At 47.6% G+C, this 21,405-nt stretch overlaps 1 protein-coding gene across 1 annotated transcript in view; it reads right to left on the bottom strand.

The window, feature by feature from the left end:
* The window catches only part of SERGEF (secretion regulating guanine nucleotide exchange factor), a 179,979-nt gene that overhangs the window by 42,886 nt on the left and 115,688 nt on the right, over window positions 1-21,405 (bottom strand). Inside the window, 1 exon segment of the mRNA XM_024558699.4 lies at window positions 19,386-19,422. Coding sequence (XP_024414467.2) covers window positions 19,386-19,422 — 37 coding nt within the window.

The following is a 21,405-nucleotide window of genomic DNA, read 5'->3' as shown; positions in this document are numbered from 1 at the left end:
CCCTGGGGAAAGGGGCCAATAGTACCCACTCATAGTGATCTCATGAGGGCTCAGGCACAGAGGCATTTGGGAAAGGGCAGCTATTATTATTGCTGTGGCGCAGGCGCCATTGTGGGGAGGGAGAACCACTTGCCGTTTTGCCCAGAAGAGAGCTAGTCTGGCTGCCCTTCTGGGCTGAAACAGCTGGATTTGGTTTGAAAAAGAGACTTTCATGAAAAGCAGCATGCTGTGGCAGTTCCAACACAGAGTGTGTGGAGATGGAGGCTTTATACCAACAAAACCATCCCAACGGTCTCTGGCCCTGGGAACTCACCATTCTGGATGAACTTGGGTTTGTCTTTGCAAACCCAGACATCAGCCTGCAGTAGTTCCTTGCGTTCCTTTTGCTCCGTAGAGAACACAATGCATTTGGAGGCTAAGTCTGAATTCTAACGTGCCAAGGGCTGAGCAAATAGGGGTCCACCAAGGTGCCTGGGCCTCCGTCAGAGCCTCAAGGGTCCAGGGAAGCCAGCAGATGACAAAGGACCACGTGTCAGCTCTGTGTGAATGCATTCTTCTGAGACTCCCCTCCTTTTCCTGTCACTCACCTGAGGTCATGGAAAGAAGAGCAGCCAAAGCATTCAAATACTTTTACACGCATATTCTCAGGTAGGAAGTTAATCCTCACAACAGAGTTGAGCAACAGGCGTTATTATCCTTATTTCACAATCAAGGAAACTGCAGTTTAAAGAGATTCAATGACTTGGGAGAAATCACTTCACAGTAAGAGGTGGAACTGAAATCCAAATCCAGTCTTGCTAGGTTCAAAAATCTGTGTTCTTTCCATTTATTTGCATTTATCACAGAAGATTTATAATGACTGAGCCTATGGGAAAACTTAAGGAAATTACTTGGATGTGCGTAAGTGGTAGTGAGGCCATGAAAGCCCATTCACTCCCTGTGCTGAGCACCTCCGTGTGCCTGTGCTGGAGGCCAGGCACAGAGATGGACGAGGTAGGGCCCCTGCTCCCGAGAGGTGCCCAGGCTAGTGAGGGGAGCTCTCTAGGGAAAACAGGATAAGAGAAAATCAGGACCCTGAACAAGAGAGAGAAGGCAACGGATTCTAAAACATCAGAACCAAGGGGTTCTTGAAAGACAAATGCTCAAAACTTGGCTGCATCACCTGGAATCACCTGGAGTATTATAAGAACTGAAAGTGTCTAAGCCCTCAATTCCCAGGTTCTGCAGATACGCAGTTGGGCCCAGGAATCTGTACATGTAACAATTATCCCCGTGTGGTTCAATAAAACTGGTTTACAGGCCAGGTGGGTAAAACCACCCCTGGTCCATTCCCTTCACTTGCAGGCAGGAGGGCGGAGGGCGGAAAGGCAATGTGACCAGTCCGAGGACACACGAGAGGCAACGCTTCAGACTCAGGTTTCCAGCTCACCGCCAAATGACTTGCCTTTTTCAAAAATTCTGACTGATTTATTTGAAGCACTAAAAGTGCACATGACCTATCTGATGCACATGGATTAGTTAGTTCTTTATGCACAATGTCATGTGCCCACTAGAAAATTATTTTCTACAAAAATAGAGTGTATAAAATAACAAAGGCCAATTTAGGAGACTAAAACTATATAGGAATACACAGAATACAGGTATGTTTTCCTAACCAAGATCAGTTTTCTCACCCTCTCCTACCCCTGACCTTCTCCATCCTAGGGGATCTCGACAGAGTAGAATACTTTATTAATTAATCAAGGACAGAGCTTCAAAGTGCCGGTTCCAGAACTGTGATGGAGCGACGGGAAAAGCAACAGACAAACAGGCACTACGGTAGCTAGCTGCACCCTTGTATACCCACAGCATCTTCCTCTGCCCAGATGGAGACGTTCTGGTCACTGATAAAGTGCTAAGCCTCCTGCTGCTGACTTCCCTGCAGCCAACTCAATCCCCTGTCTTCACCAGAACAGCAGGAATATCCTCTGTTCCTTCCAGCTTTAGATTCTTTCCACTGGCCAAATGTAGGACACAGGCAAAGGCCAGAGGTGTCCAGAGGCTCTGAGGCTTGCAGGGAGGCAGGCTCTTCTGCAGGTCCTCTGTGAGCTCACTGAGGAGCACCTCACTGGCCACCCTCACCAGGTTCCCTTCTTTGTCAGTGTCACTGTGGCTTGCCTGCCTCTGCTTGAAAACTCTGAGAGCAAACTACATGTTCTGCTTCAGCTTCCTCATGTCCACCTTTGTGGCAGTGCTGGCAGAGTGAATTCCAGTTCCATTGGCCTTCTAAGGCTCAGGGACCAGAGCTACCCCTTCCTCTTCCAGTCATGGGCCACAGGCTCTGAGCTGGGAAGGGAGCCCAGAAGCAGTGGTTAGAGAGGCAGGTTGGGGAGATGCAGGAGAGCTCAGTGTCAGAGAAGCCAAATGCAAAAAGGACTCCATGGGGGGATCAGCAGCAGGGCTGAGTGAGGAGCAGCTGCTGGAGGCCTGGAGATGAGACTCAGCCTTACAGACCAGCGCCCCACCTTCCGCCCCCCATCCTGGCTCCCTCCCTGATATACCAGGCAGGTCATGACCTTCTTTTAGCCTCATTTTTCCCATCTGTAATTGAAGAAATTGAAGTAGTTTGTGTCCAGGGTTCCCATTCAGATTCTGAAATGTGGAATTTTCATTTTTGTTCTCCTTGGCATTGGATACAAATGACTAAGATTGACGTTGGACTCAGTAAGAACTGTTTATAATCCAGAATCATAGATTCTGAAATCTTGGAGCTAGAAGAGACTGATGAACCCAGTTCTCCCTTTCCCACCCATTTGATGATAAGAAAACTAAGGCCCAGGGAGGGGCTGTAAGTTCTGTGAGGGCAGAAACTATCTGTCTTGCTCTCTACTGCATGCCTGGTACATTTTTTAAAATGTCTGTGGAATGAATGAGTGAACAAATAAGCTCCCTGCGAGGTCAGGCAGCCTGAGGGAGGGGGAAACATCCTCATGCCTTGCCTAGGAGGGAGCAGGAAAAGGCAGAAGCCACAGGCTGCTTCTCGCCCCTGTAGGTATGGCACTCTCCAGCTGGAGAGCCAGAACAGAGCCAGGAACAAATTCTCAAGGCTGGTGGTGCCAGCGGCGGTTGGCCACAAAGTGGGCTTCTGCTGGAGTCCTCCGTGCTTTGCATAATGAATCACACGACATCAATTACTGCATTTGGTTAACTAGCCCGTGTCCGCCTGTGCATCGCCAATGAGTGCCCTATAATGTGCCCCGATCTGCAGTTCATATGTGGCAGGGTAAGAGGCGCAGAGGATTTCGAGACACTTCAGGCCCAGGGAAATCAGGTGATCAGTTTGTTTTAGGCAACTACTGGCCTCAGTGATTAGGCAGCAGTATGTAGGGATGTACTCTCTCCTCTCTGCAGAAGAGGGCTGTGTCCTGCCCTGTCCTGGAAGGAGTACATTGTCAGGCTCAGATAAATCCAGCAGGGGAAAACCATCGCTGTGCTGTTTTCTCTGAAGTATCCAACAACACGGGGCAGGGATACAGTGTAATCAAACACCACCTGCTGCATGGTTTGATGGACTGCCCGGTCGTCTGGTCCTTAGCCCTGAAGCCTCCCACGGAGGAGCTGTGTGATCTCTGAGTAAGTCTCTTTCTCTCTGGCTTGGTTTCCACATCTGCAAAATGGCGATAATACCTACTTTGCAGAGGTATTTGCAAGGATTGCGCGAGATAACGAAGATCAAACCCAGGACAGGACCTGGGACATAGTGGGGGTACAATACATGAGTGTCCTACCATGTTCGAGATATTTTCTGAAGGGATTCCCATCTCGTGAGGAAGATTGGGGCCAGGACCCTAGGCAAACCCAGACAGGAGCCTCTATGTGTTAGTTGTGTGTGTGTTTCCCCCTCAGGGGCCCCACAGTGACGATTACAGCGGCAGTCACGTGAGGATGTCAGAGTTGCCTTCTTCACCTCCACCCATGCTGCGGAGGGAAGTGAGCAAGCCTCCCAGTGCGAGGGGAGGCTGCTCATTTCTCCAGCAGCACCACTGCAGCCCCTGACCTACTTTCTTACTAAAAATATCCCCTCTTAGGTCACTGCCGCAAATTGAATTCCGCTGCTTCCCTGCACCGGGTAAGCAGGTGGGTGGGCGTCAGAACACATTTGGTGAGCAGGCGCCTCCGCCTATGTGGCGCCTAGCATCCCAATCACCAAGCACACTCAGAGGGCAGAGGGCTGCAGGGCCCACCCCACCAGGCAGGTCTGCACTAGCTGAGCTGCCCCTGTTCCTGCTGGGATGCCTTTTGGTGGGGGGCAGGGGGAGTGGGAGAGGCATCAGTGAAGGAGATTCTAGTTCCGGAGCTCTGAAGTCTGCTAGAACTGAATTCAAATATGAGTTCCACTGCTTTCTTGTGTTTTAAACTTGGGCAAGACACTTAACTTTTCTTTGCCTTAGTTTTCTCATCTGTAAAATGGAGATAATAAAACTGACCTTAAGGTATTGTAAAGATAAAATATATTGTATGTAAAGCAGTCGTTGGCATTGAATAGGTCCTCCATAGCGAAGCTATTATGGTCATTCCCCTTTGTTGGGTCTATTATTCCACGATGCCCTCATGCTAAAAGCCTTTCAGGTTGGGGTCGCAAGGGACAGGTGACCATTCCCAGAACTAGAAAGATTTTAAGCTGGAAGCACCTTGGAGTTACTAAGGTCAAGGGTTCCTACACAGGGTGAAGTAACACAATAACCAAGGTGGCTTGTTACTGATACTGACTCCAGGTCCCTGCCCTGGAGACTGGGAACCAGGAAGCCTGTCTCGGGGCATGGGGGTCTGCATTTTCATAAGCTCTCCATGGGATTCTCATGCACTGCCAGGCTTGAGAACCTTTGAGTCAGTCTAGTCACCACATAACAGAGATGACAGAGCATCCTTCTAGAGGTCAGGACTGGAAGGACAGTGGGTGTTCACCTGCTGGGCAAGGAAGGGAAGGGCATTTCAGGAGGGATGAACAAGACATATAAAAGCAGATAAGGGAGAAAGGCATTTGTTAGGAAATGTCCTAAGGTCACCACACACGGTAAACAGTGCTGGCACAGGGGTAGTGTGTGTGAACCAGATCACAAAGGGTCTCAGATGATGACAACAATGTTACCTACATCAGAAAGTATCATTTTTTCCCAGTATTTTTTAATATATGCCTTTTTATTTTCATTTTTATATGTCCACTGTGACTTAGTCACGCAGATGGGCCATCGTTTATCTAATCCCAATTGTTGGACGTTTAAGTAGCATCTACTTTTACTAAATTATAGAAACACCACAACGAACATCTTTAACCATAAAGCTTTTCTAAAGATCTCTGCTGAGGAGACAATTCCAGGATCTAAATTAATAAATGAAAGTGCAGAGATATCCTCAAAGCTCTTGACAAATGGTTCCAAAGGCTTTCTAAAAGAGATTGGACTGTTTTTATGAATGAAGAGGTAAGGCCCAAAGAGGCTGCAGGTCTTGTCCAGCTCACACTGCGGGATGGGGCGCGACCAAGAACAACATCGGAGCCTCCTGACTCCAGGTCCAGGGCTCTTTCTTCTACCTCACATCCCCTTCCTACGGACCAAGGCTGAGGGCAACACACCTATTCGGCCAACACCTCCGATCACTTCTAACTGAGACTTTTACCTTAGCAATGTGCGTGGGTAGGAGATGAGAATATATGTGTATGTTTACGTGTACGTGTGAAGCTGTATCTATGATCTATTTTTCTAACCTTATCATGTCTGCCCCCCAACAATTACAATTTCCATTCCAGCCATGCCACGCATATCTTACACTATCATCCCTCCACACGTTTGATCCCGTATACAGTGTCTCCTGTCCTCTGGTTCAAATTCTACGCCTAGTTTAAAAAGACAGACCTGCATGAGGCAAACAGCATTTACAGACTGTGGGCATTTCCCACCAATAACATCCATAGGTGATACTTATTTTACTGTTTTGCAGCATCTTTTGTATAAATGTAAAGTTATGTAAGTTTACCTACAGAATAAAAGTTTGTTTCGGGCCTCTGTTATTAGAGAAAAAAAACCACAACCATCCCCGGCCCCACTTCAAAAAGACCTTCTAGAGTTCGATGGGCCCCACACGAGTCACTCCAGCCCCCCGTACCGTCGATATCACAGGAGTGGTATTGACCTTGGTAGACCGGAGAGAGTGCTAGACTACGAGACAGAGAATAAGCTTCCATGTTCTGGGGACCTACCCTGACCAGGCACCATGCAAGTTGCCTTATATATATTATTTAGAGCAATCTTAAATATTTCCCAGCAAGGGAAATGTTATTCTCCCATTTCACAGAGGAGAAATGCTGCGGTCTGAGAGACTGAGTGACTTGCTCAAAATCAACGCCATTAATAAGTGTCAAACCAGGATTTTTAAACTCAGGTGTGTCTGACTCAAAAACGAATTTTTGCTGCTTTAGTACACTGTCTCAAAGCTGAAGCTGTCCGACTTCAAGCAGACCATGAGAAGGCAGGGTTCTTTGGGACAGACAATAATGCTGGGAACTATAGAAGACAGCGGGAAAAGAGAAAGACCAAATATGAGAGGGATTGACTCCATAAAAGAAGCCAAGGACACGAGTCTACAGGAGCTGAGCAGGGCTGCGGAAGACAGGCCACTGCGGACGTAGCTCATTCATGGGGTGGCCAGGAGTCAGAGCTGACTCAAAGGTACGTAATACACACACACACACACACACACACGGTCTCAGCAAATGTCATTTCAGTTCTCGCCCTGCTATTAGCAAGCTATGTGATCCCCAAGGAGGCATTCATGCTCTCTGAGTTCTAGCCTTCTCACCTGAGAGCTGGGGATAATTCTCTCCCCATCCTGCCCCTCACTCTCAACACACACACACACACACACACACACACACACGCACAGCTATTGCCATGATTAAATGATACAAGAGCGTAAGAGACCCAAACGGACATACAGATTGTTATCAGAGTCCTGAACGTCACAGCTGGTCATTTCGGTGATGACTAGAGACCCTACCAAGACCCCCTGTCACTTCAGAAAGATTTAATTATGCTCACTAGACAGCGTCTTCTAGCATCAAACAGGGAATGGCTGCAATGCATTTCATAGCAACCCTCAGTGAGACCAGAAACCAAGAGGTTAATACTTCAAGCAAAATGCATTAACCAAACTGCGTTCCCGGGGTACTCTGGGGAATCATGGTTTCCCAGGACCTTCTCCGGCTCCATCACTGATGGTTATAAGTGCACGCTGTACACCAGCAGCCTGTTGCTAGACAGCAGGATTCAGCGCAAGGGAGGCTGGGCTCAGACTCCACCACAGGGGTCAGATATTAATGGGTTTGGGGCATTTACTCCAGTTTTCCAGCGACTTCTGGTGAAATGTCAGGAGCCCGGGCTTACAGCTCAGATTCTGCTGCTTACCTTCCATCTCAGTTGCCACTACTTAATTCAGGTCCCCATCACACCCCTCCCTTCAGGCAGTGCTCTGGTTTCTCTACTTGTCTCTCTGCTTCCCGACTTTCTCTCCTTCCACTCAGTCTGTCCCCAGAATGATTTTCTTAAAATACTCATTGAACCATGTGATGGTCACTTTTTCATGCCAATTCATACCCAATTAGTCGATCAAACACTAATCTAGGTGTTGCTGTGAAGGTATTTTTTAAAATATGTTTATTGATTTTAGAGAAAGAAGAAGGGAGAGAGAAACATCAATTGGTCGCCTCCTATACGCACCCCGACTAGGAACCAAAACTGCAACTCAGGTATGTGTCCTGACCAGAAATCAAACCCCCAGCCTTTTGGTACACTCCAACCAACTGAGCCACCCGGCCAGGGCACTGTGAAGGTATTTTGTAGGCGTGATTGTCATCTACAACCAGTTGACTTATGTAAAAGAGATCATTCTAGATAATCTTGGTGGGTCTGATCCAATCAGTTGAAAGGCCTCAAGAAGAAAACTGGGGTTTTTCTGAGGAAAAAGTTTCTGCCTATCAACTGTAGCATCAGCCTGCCCCTCCTGATGATTTGCCCCATGGATTTCAGACTTGCCTAGCCATCCTCAATCCTTGTATAAGCTGATTCTCTGCATTAAATCTCTTAATACAGGGTCTGGCACAAATAATGCCCCTTTTTAATTACAAAATCATAAACATGTCCTGCTTTAACATAACAATATGTTGTTATTCAAGCACACCATATGACATTTTAGCTGAAATGTTCAAATTAAAACTATAAATTATTACACCTATATTATAACCCTACCCACCACACTGAAGCAGGCCTTACTTCTGCCGGACCCTGTATAGGTCTCCTGCAGAGTCATTTCTCCGGTCGAACCCAGGATGACATACTCTGCCTCTGAAACAAAATTATTGTTTTGATAGAACCTATTAGCCTGGTAAAAAATTGATGGCTGGATCATTCCGAGTGTTGGCAAGGATGCAGAGCTACACAAATCTTCGTGCACTGCTGGTGCCCTGTGTCAGGCGTTAAGCCGGGTCCTTTGCATACATGATCCTGTTTAATCGCCACAATAACTCTCTGAGTGTTCTCACTCTCCTTATCCACACAGGGACACTGAGGCTCAGGGAGGCTGTAATTCACTCAGAGTAACGGAGCTAGAAAACGGCGGAGCTGAGATGTGAAACCCAGTCAGGTTTCTTTTACGGACTTAGTGCCCACCCCCCCAGATCACATCAAATTTATTTGAGAATTAAAACAAAACTATATTAATCTATGATATTCTATCTTGCTTTTTATGAAAAGTTGTTATCTTTCTTTTATAACTGTGCTTATACTTGTTACAACATGACAAAGCCTCCATAAAACAAGGTTGAGGGCGGGGGACCAGATTATTATCTTTGTTTTCATAGTTGTGCAATTAGAGCAAGCGAACTCCTTAGAGTCACATAATTTAGAAGAGAGGGTGGGTGGTGGAGAGGGATGCCAGACCGGAGCTGTGGCCCTTAATCGAGGGATGGAGCATTGGCAACTAAGTGGGGAGGGCTCTAGGGGAATAAGTACCCTGACCTCACTCTTTTCCGGTCCTCAGATCTCCTGCGCTACCAGAAGTCAGAGGTGGGTGGGGGGAGGATAGGGTGGGGACACACCTGGAGGGCCAAGTCAAGGAAGTTTCCCAAAAAATAATCAAAAAAATTAAAACATGTCCAAGAGAAAAGGAAGCTAAGAACATTTGATGATTAAGTCCAGGAGATTTAATATATGACTAATGTTAGTCCCAGAAAGACAAAAATAAGAATAGTAATTATCAAAGAAATACTTCAAGAAAAATTTCCAGAACTGAAGGGCATAAGCCTCTGGATTGAGAAGGCTCAATAAAGTATTGTACCAGGACAATGAATAAAAAAGACCGGCACCAAGGCACATCATCATAAAATTTCAAAACACTGATGATAAACAGAAGTTCCTAAAAGTTTCAAAGAGGGAAAGGAACCTGGTCACAAAGGAACAGGAACTAGAAAAAAACAGCAGACTTCTCCATGGTAACACTAGAAGCCAGAGGACAATTGAAAAATTTCCTCTGACAATCAGAAGGAAAAGGATTTCCAACTTGGAATCCTACACAGCTAAATTATCAATCAAATGTGAAAACAGTAAATATATTTCCAGAAATTCAAGGAATCAGAAAATGTTATCTCCAACTAATCTTTGTCGGGAAGCTGCTAGAACAGGTGCTCCATCAAAATGAGAGATTAACCAAAAGGAGGAAGGTGGGGAGCAGATGAAACAGGGTGAGGAGCAATCACAGGGTGATGGCCGCGCAGGCTAGAGGAAGGGTAGACACTGCTCCAAGACACACCAACCAGGCGATACGCGGGGGCAGGGGCCATTCCCCACGTCCTCTCACCGCCCCTCTCCAAGGCCTAGATTTGTGCTGCACACAGAGGAAGAATGTTTTCATTAAAACGCACCTGGGGATTGACTTAGGAATAAAGGAGCAAGAGAGACGACAAAGAGGGGAGTATGGGAAGCAAGGAGAAACACCAGGAAGAGCACTGAAATGAGTCAGAAGAGAGCTGCGGAGCACCTACTCTGTGCCGAGAGTTGTTCCCTAAACCACAAAACTCACTCCAATGACAACCTCTCACAGAAGCTATTATTATCTCTACCCCTACAGATGAGAAACTGGCAGGCTCCGAGAGGGCAGCAGCCTTGCCCGTGGCCATACAAACATTACACAGTAGAGCCAGTACTGGAACCCACGACTTCCTAACTCTGAGGGCTCAGTTCCTTACTCTGTGTTATGCTGCTTGGGCAAATCACACAACCTTTCTGAGATTCGTTTCCTCTTCTGTACAACAGGGACTGTACTTGCCCTGAGAACTCTAGAGTTAGTGCGAGAACGACAGGAGACTAATGGGCAGAAGTGCCCTGTGTGCCGCGAAGCGGCGTGCACACGTAAGAGGCTACATGTGCACCATGCCACACCGGGGCCACACTGCGGAGCTTCATGACCAAGTTTGGCCTCTTGGCTGCCATGAGAAGAGGGAGGGACTGGCCTGGGCTGGGCCTGTAGTTGCACTAGGACTGGGCAGAGGCCGGGCCAAGCAGTCTGATGGGGATCTGGAGCCCCAGTGCCTGGTCAGAACAAACAGACCTCCAGTGTGCTGAGGGCCAAAAGATCAGCAGCATCCTTCTTGTCTCAAACCGAAAAGCCCTAACTTACTGAATTAATATCTTACAAACTGACGAGATCCAAAACCACTGCCAGTCCTCCCAGATTCCTCTACTGCGCAGCCACTAGCTTCTGAAAACAGATCAGATCAAGTCATTTGTCTACTTTAAAACACTTCTTGGTCCCTATTACCCTACAGGATGAAGTCCCAGCTCCTTATCCTGGCATTCTAGGCCTTCAGGACATGGCCCTGGGGACCCCTGCAGCCTTGTCTCCCATGGCTCTGCTCCTCTCCCAATCCATTCTCCCATCCCCCCAACTTGCCAGTCCTTCTTCATGCCTTTGTTCATGTTGTTATCGTTGCCTGGAATGCCTCTCTCTTCCTGCTGCTCATCCTTTAAGACCCACCTCAAATGTCACCTCTTTTGAGAAGCATTCCCTAATCCTATGGTAGGGTGAAGGCCTGAGTTTATGGATGAAGGAAACAGTCTCAGAAAGTGTCAAAGCTGCTTGAGACCTCAATGACTGCCTTAAACACTTCTCTGATTTTATCCAAAAAGAAAAGGAGGCCCAGAGAAGGAAACTGGCTTGCCCAGGGTGGCAGCTGCTAGTCTTGTACTCAGGTCCTTTGGCCCAGGGCCCTTTCTACAACCTGGTAAAGCCTCTTAATGAATGAATAAATTCATGAATGGCCAAATGGGGAAGGAGAATATTGCTGAAGCCCTGCACAGAGAGCACGCTTTAGACTACACAGTCACAGCCACTCTGCATTTAAGGGCATTAGGGGCACCCAGGAGGAGCAGGAGATCCACAGAGAAGAGAGGCAGCAGAGACGGCAGCCATCGAGTAAGTGGGATTTAAGGCCCCACGCAACCTGAGGCCTGTGGGTGCTCAGGGCAACGCTGTGAGTCTAGGCGAGATACCATGGTGCCGCCCAGGCTCAGGACGCTCGCTCCTAAGGAATAGCAGAGCAGGCTCAGGGGCCTGACTGCTTGGTTGCTGTCAAAGCTGCCCTATGCTGCACGTGGTCCCCTAGGTGCTATGCTCCGAGCAGAGACTGGGATGGGGCTGGCCTCTGCCTCCCCCCCCAGACAAGTACTATCAGTACTAGCTCTGCTGTTGGTCTTTCCAGTCTTCCGAAGTCACTGCAGGCTATAAGCTCCGGTGATGCTGCTGGATACACTAATTAAGCCAAGCCCGACCTGTGCAGGGAGGCAATATGATGCAACCTCGGAGTCGGCCGATGTGAGTCTGAATCATGGGATCCAGCTCTTTGAGTTTCCAGTTTCCCATTGAGAAAACAGGGACAATTATCTATATGCTTCTACCTTGCACGGTGATGATTAAGTGAAATGATATAGGCAAAATGCTCAGGTTGGTGCCAGCACTTAGTAGGTACCCAACTACTGTCAGTTCTCTTTTATTCTGTAAAAAGGCGTTATCTTTTTTAAATCCTTTTATCTTCTGTAATTGTCAACGGAAGTGTCTTGCTAAATAGCCCATCACAGATCCACGCTGACACACAATAAAGTCGGTGTCCCTCAGCATGCCATTGGAGACTGAGCCTGGTTGACCCTCAGCTCTCATGCTGGTTGACCATTTGTGCCTCAACCATGATGCACACTTTAAAACCTTCCTCCTTTTTTTAAAAAAAGATTTTATTTATTTATTTTTAGAGACAGGGGAAGGGAGGGGAAGGGGGAGAGAAACATCAGTGTGTGGTTGCCTCTCACATGCCCCCTACTGGGGACCTAGCCCGCAACCCAGACATGTGGCCTGACTGGGAATTGAACTGGCGACCCTTTGGTTCACAGGCCATACTCAATCCACTGAGCCACACCAGCCAGGGCAAAACCTTCCTTCTTTTTGTTCATGTTGATCCCTGAGCACAGAATCATCTTCACTCTTCCTCCACTCAGGAACTACCTCTTTCATGAGGATTTCCAAAATTAATCATTCCTTCCTCTCCACTCTTTCTCCTAATTCTTATCACTCTCCGCTTTGTAGTCATTCAGTCATTATTTATTAAGTGCATATTATGATCCAAGCTTCATTCATAGCTCTCTTTCCCATTAAGTGTCAGCCCCATGCGGTCACTAACAGTGGTCTGCTGTAGGCCTCCGCAGCATCCGGAATGCTACATTATCAGGGCTAGCAGGCTAAGGAGACAGAATGAGGCAAGTGCTGTAAGAGTCACGCAGTGCTTGACAAACATGTGAAGCGCCTACTGCATGCAAGGCAAGTGTGCGCAGTGATGGTCTATCGAGACGTACAACTCAGGCTGTGAACACGAGGACACACGAATGTGCAGCCCACTTCAGAAACATCCCTCAGACGGGGACCCTAAGGGCCCGAGAGAAAGAGCAACTACCCAGAATCCCACACTCAGCACAACGGCCTCACTCAGTAAGGCTGAGAGTACCCGGCCAGGACGTGGCACAACAGGGACTCATATGTCACCGGTGGGAGTGCAAATTGGTGCACTCTTTTTGAAAACTATCGAGCAGTGCCTATGAATGCTACACTTATGACCCAGATATCCTACCCTTAGTTACACACCCAAGAGAAATCAACGTATACATTCACCATAAGGCATGGATAAGAATGTTCATAGCAGTTCTATTCACGACCCTAAACTGGAGACAAACCAAATGCCCATCAGCAGTGACATGGATAAACTGTGGTGTGTTCACACAGTGGAATATGACTGATAAATAAAACAGGACTATTGCCACACACAAAATGAATGATTCTAATAGACACAATGTGTTGAACGAAAGAGCACACACTGTATGACCCTATTTGTGTGAAGTTCAAGCACAGGCAAAACGTGTGGAGACGGGAGCCAGAATACTGGTCACATCTGGAGCGGGGTATTGACTGCGAAGGGTGTGAGTGGCCTTCGGGGCTGAGAACAGCTGCATCTTGTGCAGGATGGTGGCTTCTTAGGTATATACAGCTGTAAAACCTCAGCAAACTGAACCTGTAAGATTCACGCACTCTACTGTATGCACACACACACACACACTCAGAGAGCACTTCGATTTAAAAAGTAACACACACAAAACCACCCTAAGTGGTTTGCCACCTATCAGACTGGCAAAAATCCAAGCCTGTTACCATTTTCTGTTAGGGAGACATTAGACACTAGAGACAGGCACTCTTTCATTGCTGGGGGAGTGAAAAACGGTATAATTCCTATGGAGGACAATTTTGCAGTATCTTGCAAAATAAATACACTTAGTCTTTGACACAATAACTTCACTTCTAGAAATTTATGCTACAACTACTCTCTCCCACATGTGAAATAAAATACATGAGGTTATTCACTACATCATTACTTGTAGTAGCAAAAGGCTGAAAACGACCTAAATGTCCATCAACAGAGCATCGGTTAAATAAACCATGGTACACGGGTACCCTGGAACATTATGTAGCCACAGCAAAGACCTAGGGAGGCTTTTATACTGATATGGACAGATTTTCCAGCTGTGAGTAACCTGCTGAAAGAAAGAAATCAGACACTAGAAAGCGTGTACGGTAAAGCACTACCGCGTACATAAAAGGGGGGATAAAGTACTCACGTCTGTATGCGAAAAGAATCCAGAAGGATGCAGAGGGAACTGACAACAGGCATCAGCTATGCGTGCGGTACGAGGGTTTGGAGACACTGGGCAGGTGCGGGATACGGAAGGAGTGGTTTTACATTCTAAGTCTTTCTGTGCTTTTTTAAAGTTTTGAATCATGTACATGTATTATTTTTAAAAATATATAAGTACATTATTTTTTTATAAAAAGAAGTAAAGGACAATGGAGGAGGGAGAAGAATCCTAAAAGAGGTGGTTTTCCAAAACAGTGCCATCAATTTCATGATTTTTTCTGGTTACTATGCAGAGAACTGCTTAATCGGAAGTGAAATAGTTTAGGCTGCATATACAGAAGAACTTGCCAACATGGAGGGGAACTAACCATTGACATGTGTGGATGAAACGATGTTATCTGGTGGCCTTAGAAGCAGGCCAGACTGTCGCTGGTGCGCAGGAAGGCACACTGGGAGCCGCCTCTGAGGTTAGAGGCTCGGGCTAAAGACCCGGCACGCAGATGCCTCCTGACCACCCATGGCCGGAGTGGAGCAAACTGCCCAGCCTCAGCTTCAGCTCCCCTCACCTAGAAAATAGGGCTGACGATAGAGCCAACTCACCAAGTTGCTGTGAGGATTAAACGGATACGACACTTGGTCCATCACACCGCACACAGGACCACACACGTTTGTATTTATGTCTATGCTCTCTACAAGGCCCTGGGGTTTGCAGGGACTGCCTCTCAGAGGAGCGCCAGTGTCAAAAAAAGAAAAAGAGTTTTGTCTATTAAATTCATACAGGAAACCGTGACGGGTTCCAGGTCAAGATCAGACATTCTGCCACACATATTACAAAGGCACAACAACTGGAACTCATCTGTGAAATGAAAAAAAACCCCAAACCCTTGCATAGATTATTGTTCCAACTTGCTTAAGAACTGCTTTGCTTGGAGGAGGAGGGGAGGAGGCCCCATACTTTCCTACCACATATCTACCCTTTAACCATGCCTGTCTGCTGAGCCTGAGCACTGCAGGAAAAGGCCATCAGGAAAATTCTTTCCAAGGGTCTTTGCAGAGAGGGGAGAGAGGAAATGCAGTCAGCTCTTTTCTCTCTGCAGGAAGGGAAGGCTGAACAACTGCACATCAGGAGAGAAGGCAAACAAATTGCCCATTCAAGCCAAAATAAGCTGCTCCTGGGGGGAGTAAAACAGCTGGAGTCAATTCAGTCAGACATGGAGGTGAGGGCCCCGAAGACAGGGCCAGGCCTGGGGAGCCAGCCTCTGCCAGGCAGGGATCTTCTGAGCAAGTGGTGGCCACTTGCCCTCCTCTCACCTCTGCTGACCTCAGTCTGTGCCCACGAATGGGAGCCAGGCAGCCAGCGTTGTCAGATGTGGAGGGAAATCCTGGGTGGAAAGGAAGAAAGAAAGGAAGCCAACTAGTGAACCTGCCAAGTGAGCGAGCCGAGCCCCTGCTGAGCACCTTTTATGTGGCAGGCACTGAGCAGGCACCTGACATACCTGTGCCATTTGGAAAAACCACTTGTAGGGGTGGGCATCGTGATGGTGATTTTACCAATGAGGAATCAGGCTCTGTCAGGAAAAGTGATTGTACAAGGCACATAACTGTAGAGTGGCCAGGCCAGCCATGGCCAGTGGCCTCAGCTCTCTCCTTCCTGCTTGTCACTTGAGTTTGTCTCTGCTCAGCTCCAGTAGTTCCTTTGTCTAAAGCAAGAACTCACCATCCTTTCTAGCCACGAGGCTGTCTGGAGGCAAACAGACAGCATATCAAGAGGTGCTTCTTTGGAAAACTAAGAGCCAAAGCAAACTGCAAAAGAAGAGGGAAAAAAAGAAACCTGGAAGCAAATGAAGTAGCAGAGTAGAATTGTTTTGATCCCCTAAGAAATCTGAAATGTGGCTGCCCGTGGAGATTGCCTCAGGCTGGACACGCAGGTCCTACGTCCCCATCTGGGACGGTGGTAGCAGAATCCTGACGGGGCACAAATCAGGGCTAGCAGTATTTCCAGGGCTGTTGGGATTTCCAGGTCCCCTGGACTGGAGTCACCAGGCTCCAGTGTGAAAATCCATTCTGCAGCTATGCTGAGCTCCTGCCCTGGACGCTGACATTGCGGGGGTGGAGGTGAGGGGAGACACTCCTCTCTATCTTCTGAGATTCCCACCCTGGGTCTCAGACCTTCCCACAGTCATGTTAAAATTAACTCCTTCCTTGAGGTCTTAATAAATAATAAAATCAGCTACCATTTATTGAGCCTTTACTTTTGTGCCCAGTAGTTAGTACTTTCTAACTCTATGAGGTCAATGATATATTACAGATGAAACACAGAGAGGTTAAGCCACCTGCACAGGTTACACAGCTCACGAATGGAGGAGGCAGAATTGGAACCCAGTGCCCATGATCTCCTTCAGCGCCCCGCATAGTCCCTCCAGCCTGAGGGTCTGCGAGGGGAAAGAGCAATCTGGGAAGCCAGGCGGACAGCTCGACATTGACCCTACTTAGCCCTGGGCAACCTGGTTAACCCGTCAGATCTCCGAGTCTCAGTTGTCTCCTCTGTAAAGCAGATGCAATAAACATACTTTGTGAGGTTGTGTCCAATCTAAGGCAGAGTAGGTCCTCAATTATGTCCTTCACCCGTCTCTTTTTCACCTCCCCTTCCAATTTTGACTGTCTGTCACACTTCCATTAGACATTAAGCAGGGGTTGGCATCTTCATATTCTGTTCTAGTCTATTCCGTGACTACTTTGAGCCTATAAAGTGTGGGACCCAGCACCAGGCACTGTGGGGCTGGGTCTCAGGGAATGAGACCGAATGTGGGGACGTCCATCTAAAGCGGGCAATGGCAGAAGGGCTGAGGGGAGGCTGGCTGTGAAAACCAGGCTTTAAGCTGGTAGGAACTCTCCTCCTCCAGCTTGTCTCCCTCTTGCTGGCCTCCTGCCAGGACTAACAGGCACTCCTTGCTGCTTCCCAGTGCACAGCTTGCACCCTGCAGGGCACCCACCGACGGCCCCACTCCCTGCTCCTGTGGTGGGAGCCCCTGCTCCCAGCTCATGCAGGCGCACAGACAGGTTCAGAGCCCTGGGACTGCTTCCCCAACCCCCTTTCCTGAATCTGGAGCCATTCATTCAGTCCACAGTCCAGTTCATTCAGGACTGTGAGCCATACCCCAGGCACTGGGGACAAAACAGAAAATGACAGGTTTGCCCTCAGGGAGTTCACCAGCATCCCTGCCATCTGCTGTCCCTGATGTCCACACTTGGGTAACACGGGACACAACTCTCCAGAACATTATCATTTCTCTCTTCCAATGAAGAATTACTTCACTAGAACAGTCACCTAACATGTGAGTCTTCCCCCCACCCGCCACCCTGATGAAGAGAAATGAGAAACAGAGTTATAAATATATATGTATATATGTATGTATTTCTTACGCACCCCCTATTTACCAGGTATTTCACACACAACAACAATCCCACAAGGTGGAATTCTCCCCATTACATAGATGAGGGGAAAATGGAAGCTCACACCGAGACGGAGCCGGTTTGAACCAAGGCCGTGTGCCTGCAGAGTCTGTGTGCTTTCTACACAGAAAGCCCCGCGGCTGCCTCTGGCCCCCTCCTTCATCTGGATTTTGTCCTCTCCCATGTTCAGATTCCCTGCAATCTTCTTGTTTGTGCAGTTCCAGAGGAGGCCAGCCTCTGCCAGACCAGTGACAGCAGCAGCAGCAACATCCTAGGCACCACCTCTGATTCTGTGATGAGTTTGTCTTAATTACACCCTGGCTGGAGCAGTTCCGGGACTGCTGCAAAGCATGCAGGTTTGCCGATCCACTTTCCTGCTCCTTCCCTGACTCCAGCCCCTTTTACTCCCCACCCCCAAGGCTGGCCGGCAGCCTACCTCCCCTGCTGCCCTTGGTTCTGCCTCCTTGCATATCACACTCAGGTCGGCAAAGGAGCACTTCAAACTGCTGTCACCCCAGGCAACCGAGCCAGTCTCGCTTGACTCAGAAAAGAGTGCTCAAGTCTCGGCTGAGTGCCAGGCACTGCTCGGGTACCACAAACAGGCAGGAAGCAAAAGGAAAACACAGGGGCCTGGCCCCTCAGAAGCTCAGGGTCAGAGGCTGGGAGAGAAGTAGAAAGGAACAGATACCACTGGCACAGGGCAGGCAGTGAGGGCGCTGTAATGGAGTCCTCAAACATCAGAGCTGCAGGGAAGCTTGCTTTCCTGTTTGAACCCCTCCATTTATAGATGGGGGACCAAGGGCCCACAGGGAGGCAATTATATGGACAGATGTCATGTTATAACAACAAGCACTTCTAAAACTCTTACTAGGAACTAAGTACTGTTCCCACGCGCTTTGCCTGCATGAACTCAACACCCTCAACAACACTCTGAGGTAGGCACCATTGCGCTCCTCATTTAAACATGAAGCAAATGAGGCACTGAGGGGTTCAGCACCTTGTCCAAGTTCACAGGGCTCGTAAGTGGCAACCCATATTGAACTTAGGCAGTCGGGCCCTACATGGTTGTCTTTCCAATGTACTACGAAATAGAGACAGAGTCTACCTGTGGAAGTAATGAGAAGGCTTCTTGCAGGAGTTACTCATAGGCCTGGTTATAAAAACAGTGAACCCTGGTTATCCAGAATCAACTAAGAGGAAACCTTAATTAATCAGAGGCCTCAACTGAGGGTTCCCAAACCCCACAGCGTACAAGGCAGTGAGTGAACAGAGCCCGTATTTCCAAAGAAAGAGTCAGCCAAGAGGAACCAACCTGATGGAAGGGACTTACTAAGGAAGGAGAAGCAGCTCAATGCTCTTCCCCTGTTACGTCTGGCTTTCTACACATGCTGCCCCCAACTGGTAAGATCTTTAATATCCTCGAATGTCACTTCCTGAGGTAGGGAGGCCAGCTCAGACACCTTAAAAAGATGCCCAGTGATGTGGACTGAAATTTTTAGAAGAGAAGGTTCTAGTAAAGCTTTGCTCAACCAAAGACTTCTATTTCCCAGAATTTCCTCCAACACACACACACACACACACACACACACACACACTCACACAGGCATTCTGGTCTCTGGTTAACCACGAGTCTTCTCTGATTTTGCTGCATGAGTTTCAGCATAAACAAGCTACTTACCAACCACTGCCAGATTATGTTCTGAGCCACAAGCGACCTGTAAAAAGAAAGGACATTATATTAAAGAAAGAAAATTTACAGATATTTCAGCTTTCACATTTTATGATCACAGATATTTTTTAATAATACTAACACCTATTTTTGGCAAATTTAGGACGTAAGTAAAAAGGGACACCATATACAAAGCTGACTCACAACTACATTTTTAAAAAATGATAAAAAATTGGATGAAATACACCAAGATGTTAATGTATTTGTTTTAAGGCAGTGAGACCATGAGTGATTTTTTTTTTCAAATATCCTTTCTTCTTTCTAGTTTTTAGTATTTTTCAGACTTTCCATAATGAGCACATGATACTATAAAAATAGAAATATAAGGCAATACAAATGACACTTTTTGAAAACTGAACTGAGGAGACCATCACTCTCATCTGGACTGGAGAAATGACCAGAGAATTTGGTGGAAACCAAAGACTTGTCCAAGGACAAATGTTTGACTTTTGTCACCTGCTCACTCTCCCTTTCAACTTCCAGTCACACAAACACCTGTAGTTCTCCGAGCGCCAACACGTTCGCTCACACCTCTGGGCCTTTGCACATGCTGTTCCCCTGCTTGGAATAATCTCTCCTCAACTGCCTACCTAGAAAACTTCCACTCGTCCCTTAAAATCTCAAAGTGTCCACTGAGACTCTTCTGCAGTTGCTTCTAGGCAGCCTCGAGCACTCCTTCCATTGCACGACTTATATACACCCCCATTGTAGCAATTATCTTGGGGCCTTTTACATTTTTTTCCCATCTCCTCACTAGACTGTGTGTGTCTTGAGAAGAGGACTAAGTCCCCTTCGCCCCTGTATTGCACAGTTGGACTGCACAAGGCCAGGGACTCGGCTAACACCTGCTAAGTAAGAGATGGAATGAAAGGACAAAATACATAAAAGAACAAATACCTAATTTATAAAAGACAACCATTCAGGGCTCTGAATCCAGTGTCCACCCAGTGAGAGACCCCTCGTGCCTTTCAGTCTCTGCACATTCCTACTGCTACAGGAAGAAGTGACTGGGAATGTAAAAGCAGAAACCGTTCTGCAAGTACTAATTACAAGAAACTCAGGACTCTGGAGAAGCATCCTGTGACCTTTATCAGGATGCTCACTTCAGCTCCTGGCAAGAGGAAGTCTTCGGGTACTCCAGGGATGTTAACGCAGGAAGGGCCCTGAACATCTTCTAGTCCAATCTTTCTACATTATGAAGAGAAAACAAAGGCTTGGGAAGAGGACAGAACTTGCCTTGGGTGTCAGAACAAGTATGTGTCAAGGCTAAGCCTAGCCCTGGCCAGTATGGTTCAGTTGGTTGGGTGTCATCCCACAGACCGGAAGGTCACGGATTTGATTCTTGCTCAGGGCACCTGCCTAGGTTGCGGATTCAGTCCCTAGTCCGGGCGTGTACAAAAGGCAACCAGTTAGTGTTTCTCCCTCACACTGATGTTTCTCTCCCTCTGTTTCTCCCTCCATCTCTCTACAATCAATAAGCATGTCCTTGGGTGAGGGTTAAACAACAACAACAACACTAAGACTAGAGCCACTCTGATTCTCTTACAAGTTTCCTTCCTGATGTTATAGCTTCTCACTCTTTCCCAGTGAAAACCACTCGGAAGTGATACTCAAAGGTAATCAGCACAGGCTCCTGACAGTAAGGCATTTGAGCACTGAAGGCCAAAGAACACATTGGTAGGTGAGAAACGGCAGCAAGGCGTCTGAGGCTCTTTTCCTTATAAAATCTATGCTTCCCAGATCCCAGCTTCTACAGGGAAGAGGGCTACCCATACTTAGGTGGACTCCCTGACAGTGTCCGGCAAAGGCGCTCCTGTATTCTTTATCCCAGTGAAGATTTCGAGGCTGTCTAGTCCCTGAGGTCCTTTGATGCAGGCTCTGTGTCTAATTTATCTGAGAGGCTCCCACCGTGACTTACCCAGGGCCACACACACAGCACAAGTTCATTACATGCTTCCCGGTATACTGA

This window comes from Desmodus rotundus, chromosome 5 (assembly GCF_022682495.2).
Source record: "Desmodus rotundus isolate HL8 chromosome 5, HLdesRot8A.1, whole genome shotgun sequence".
NCBI classification, from domain to species: Eukaryota; Metazoa; Chordata; class Mammalia; order Chiroptera; family Phyllostomidae; genus Desmodus; species Desmodus rotundus.
This window is presented reverse-complemented; position numbering and strand designations above follow the sequence as displayed.